The sequence below is a fragment of the Sinocyclocheilus anshuiensis genome, unplaced genomic scaffold (assembly GCF_001515605.1).
Source record: "Sinocyclocheilus anshuiensis isolate Anshui unplaced genomic scaffold, SAMN03320099.WGS_v1.1 scaffold773, whole genome shotgun sequence".
In the NCBI taxonomy this organism is placed as follows: domain Eukaryota; kingdom Metazoa; phylum Chordata; class Actinopteri; order Cypriniformes; family Cyprinidae; genus Sinocyclocheilus; species Sinocyclocheilus anshuiensis.
Window position 1 is genome coordinate 1,018,000 of NW_015539930.1, and position 3,677 is coordinate 1,021,676.

Consider the following 3,677-nt stretch of genomic DNA (forward strand, 5'->3'; position numbering starts at 1 on the left):
TATATATTAAACCATTTACAAATATATTTTTCCTCCATATATTTAAATCCAAGAAAATACATTCTTGTCACATTTGAAGAACAACTTAATTGTCTATATAACGTGTGAACATATAACACATTTAAATAAAAATCAGCAAGGAACATACTTTACAATGTTCCAAAAAAGTGCAACATTTCAATATATATATATAAAAATGTAACATTATAAAATCATTATAAATCTAGTTTAATCTGTAGTATTTTCTATCCTCATTTGCATTAGGCCGAAATATGGGCTACTGAATGATTGGAAATGTTTTTGTTTTTTTTCTGGCCCCTGAAATACATTTTGAAATGTATTTTGGTATGTGAAGGTTAAATCCAAATATATTTTCAATTTCAAAAACAGATTTTATTCAGCTTCACTGTTTACAACATATATTTAGCCTATATTTAAAATATATTTTGGCCAGATAGTCTTATTATCTGGTAGATAAGCTTTAGTCAGTGATGCACTTTAACACTTTTTTTTAATCTCCAATCTTGTTTGTCTCTCACACAGCTTATACATACTTTTACAAAGGTACAAAGTACTGGAAGTTTGACAACCACAGAATGAAGAGCGAGCCAGGCTACCCAAAGTCCATTCTTAGAGACTTCATGGGCTGTAACGTGGACCTCAATCCTGACAGAGACACCGATGTGGATCCGGGACGCAAGTGGCCTGACAGGCCACCCTTCAATCCGGATGCTGGCCGAGACAAAGACAAAGACAAGGAAAAGGACAAAGAGAGAGACAAAACTAATGATGTTGACTCTAAAGAGGAGACGGAAGAGAAAACAAATGAGGTGGATGTGGTTCTGAAGATAGATGAGACCGAGCGTACCATGAACATCATCATGGTGACGGTACCCCTGGTCCTGGTGCTGTGCATCTTGGGATTGATCTACGCTATCATTAACACATTACAGAGGAAAGGAGCACCCAATTATTTAGTTCACTGCAGACGTTCACTGCAGGACTGGGTTTAACCTCTTAGAATGACCCTCAATCCCTGTTCTTCCCTTTCATTTCACACGTCCAAAAACACCACCATAAACATGCTTACAAACACACATACAGATACTGACACACACATTAATGTTCACCCTTTTTTTTTCTTTCCCATGGTGCTCTCCTAACATGTTGACTAGTCTATTTATATCAGAAAGTTTGCACATTGATTTTGTTGTTCGGTTTTTCTTTTCATAATTTTATTTTCTATCGAATCAGTTGTTTGTGGGTTTTTCTTCATTTCTGTTTTTAGGATGTCACAATTAGTCATCTGCAATCACAGCATAAATGATGAACGGGAAGTCTTGCAGAGCAAGAAGAGAGGAGAAGGAAAGCGGAGAAAGGAATATCTCTTAGGAATATTTCTGCATCTGTTCACCTTTTTCTCAGGACTCTCGGCTGTGGTTTTCCAACTGACCGGGCAAGTCATAATATATCATCATAAAGACTGTAAGGACTGTGGCCACTTGCATCATAACTTGTTGATATACAGTGGGGTACAAACGTCTGAGACCACATGGAAAGTCATTTGACTGAATTTTACCTGCTATTTGTTTTGATGTCATAAAATAGGGACTTTTTTTTCTAAAATTTGCTTACCTAGTGCGATCATAACAAAAAGTCAGATTTTATTGCCCCGTTTTAACAACTGTGCCTTGGTCATGCCAGCCAAACATGTTTTATGTGGTTCCGTCCATATTTGTAGAGCCTACTGATTTCTTTCTTGCAAGCTGTGTTTTTATCTCCCAAAAGTCCCGTGATACTGTGGCAGTTATACATTTTATTGTCTGAGGAACGTAACACTTAGGTTGCTTTCATTTAAGGGGTTTTAAAAAATTTGCTGGTGCTGAAGCCATTTGTTGCGTGCATATTTATATAATAGCATTTTCATATTTTCATTTGATTGAACAAAAGAGCTATAAAATGAATACCACTAGTGTATACCAATTTAAAACTCAGTAAAATACACTTGAGAAAGCTTCTCAGGCCCAATTATAAATAAAAGCCTTAGTAGGGGCCCACTGTTGTAGGGAATGTTAGGTAATAGTCTAATTTTAAAAACAGCAGGGGGTGAAAGCCATTGCTAACCTCTTTCTACCCCAACCCAAAGCTCTCCCTACCTAAGAAATACTACTTGCATTGACCGAAGTGGGCTGAGAAAAGAGTGAAAGAATCAGGGACAACTGTGAGTTCAAACGAAAAGGGTTTAGATGCAGAAACCTTATATCTTATGTCTTTGTGAAAGGTCTTATGGTGTGTTAGTAAGAGTATGAACTGGACTGTATTACAGTGATGGGGATAATTTATAGGTGGGGGTGTAATAAACGAGCAGGAGTGGGATAAACCCAAGCAAGCTCCCTCTTGGGCTGAAACATACTCATACGCAAGTATGTGGACGTGTTTATTTAGTTACCTCAATTTTATGTTATATTCTCAGCATTGCCAGAAGGAGTGCTATAGCATATATTAGCATAAACGTAAAAGTGAATTCATTTCCAGGAATGAATTTCTTCTGGGGATAGATTTTTTTTTTCAAGTCTGTTACTGTTAGGCAGCAATAGAGAATCTTGCTGAGCAAGTTTAGGTTAGTTAAACTGTCGACATGTTTCTAGCGAGATACCTGAATAAAACTTTCACTGATACTTGACGTTTTTAGGTAAATCCACCTTACCTTGAGTACTGAGGTTTGAATATGAACGCACATTAAGTATGTCTGATGAGACAGTCCACTTGCAGTGCATTGGCCTAGCATTCACATCTGCGTTAGCATACTTGCGTAGAGTATATTTTTGGCCCAAGCTTGAGATGCTTGGTAGATAGTGTGTGTAGCAATATCATCCCTATATAAGAGCTTGCTGGCACACAGTCCCATGGCCCACATTGCCAGGGTCCACTGCCAGTTATTTTTGGAGTGCATTTCTTGACAAGCAGTGGAAACAGGATCCGTGTTTCATTCACGACTTATTCATGCTAATGTTATCAGCTAGGCAAAGTAGACAAATTAGGCAAGATTCCTAATTTTGTAAGATATAACTGCTGTCAGGTAGGTCTGTGTTTGCTTTCTGTGGTGTTTGCTTAGTCTAGTGTCTAATCTACATAAACTCAGCTAGTATACTCGGACACGGAAAGCATTAAGAAACAAACCGCCACCACTTTTTAAAGTGCCTCTGACACGATCTCAGTCATTTACTCTTCACAATCAGCGAGAGAGTTTCTCCTTTCACAGTGGGAGAGGCAGACATAGAGGAGAGAACGAAAGTGAGTGGTATTACAAATACTGTCCTGTCAGACAAGGTAGAGCAGAAAGCACTTTGATAAATATTATTGGAAGAGTAGAGGAGACACAGGACAGTCATGATCGGAATGCTATCACTGATGAATCCCACCAAATATTGTTGCCAGACGATCTGCCCCTCCTCACAGTGTACCTGTCATCCGTGGAGATTTGGAGGAAAGTTAATCAGACTTAAAAGCTCTTCCGTCCCTCCCCCAATGCCCTCTACCTTCTCCTCCAGTTGCCCAGATCAATGAGGAATACATAAACAAGCTTGAAGGATATCTGAAACACTCGCTCTCAGGGGCTCACCCAGGCCTTATCTTGTTCCCACTATAGCCCATTCTTTGTCTGATTTTCACACACC

At 38.6% G+C, this 3,677-nt stretch overlaps 1 protein-coding gene across 1 annotated transcript in view; it reads left to right on the forward strand.

Moving 5' to 3' along the window:
- The window catches only part of LOC107686817 (matrix metalloproteinase-15-like), a 48,002-nt gene extending 44,965 nt beyond the window's left edge, over nucleotides 1–3,037 (forward strand). Inside the window, exon 11 of the mRNA XM_016483944.1 lies at nucleotides 544–3,037. Within this exon, the coding sequence (XP_016339430.1) occupies nucleotides 544–1,013 (470 nt within the window). The 3' untranslated portion in view covers nucleotides 1,014–3,037. The remainder of the gene's footprint in view (nucleotides 1–543) is intronic.
- The last annotated feature ends 640 nt before the right edge of the window (nucleotides 3,038–3,677 follow it).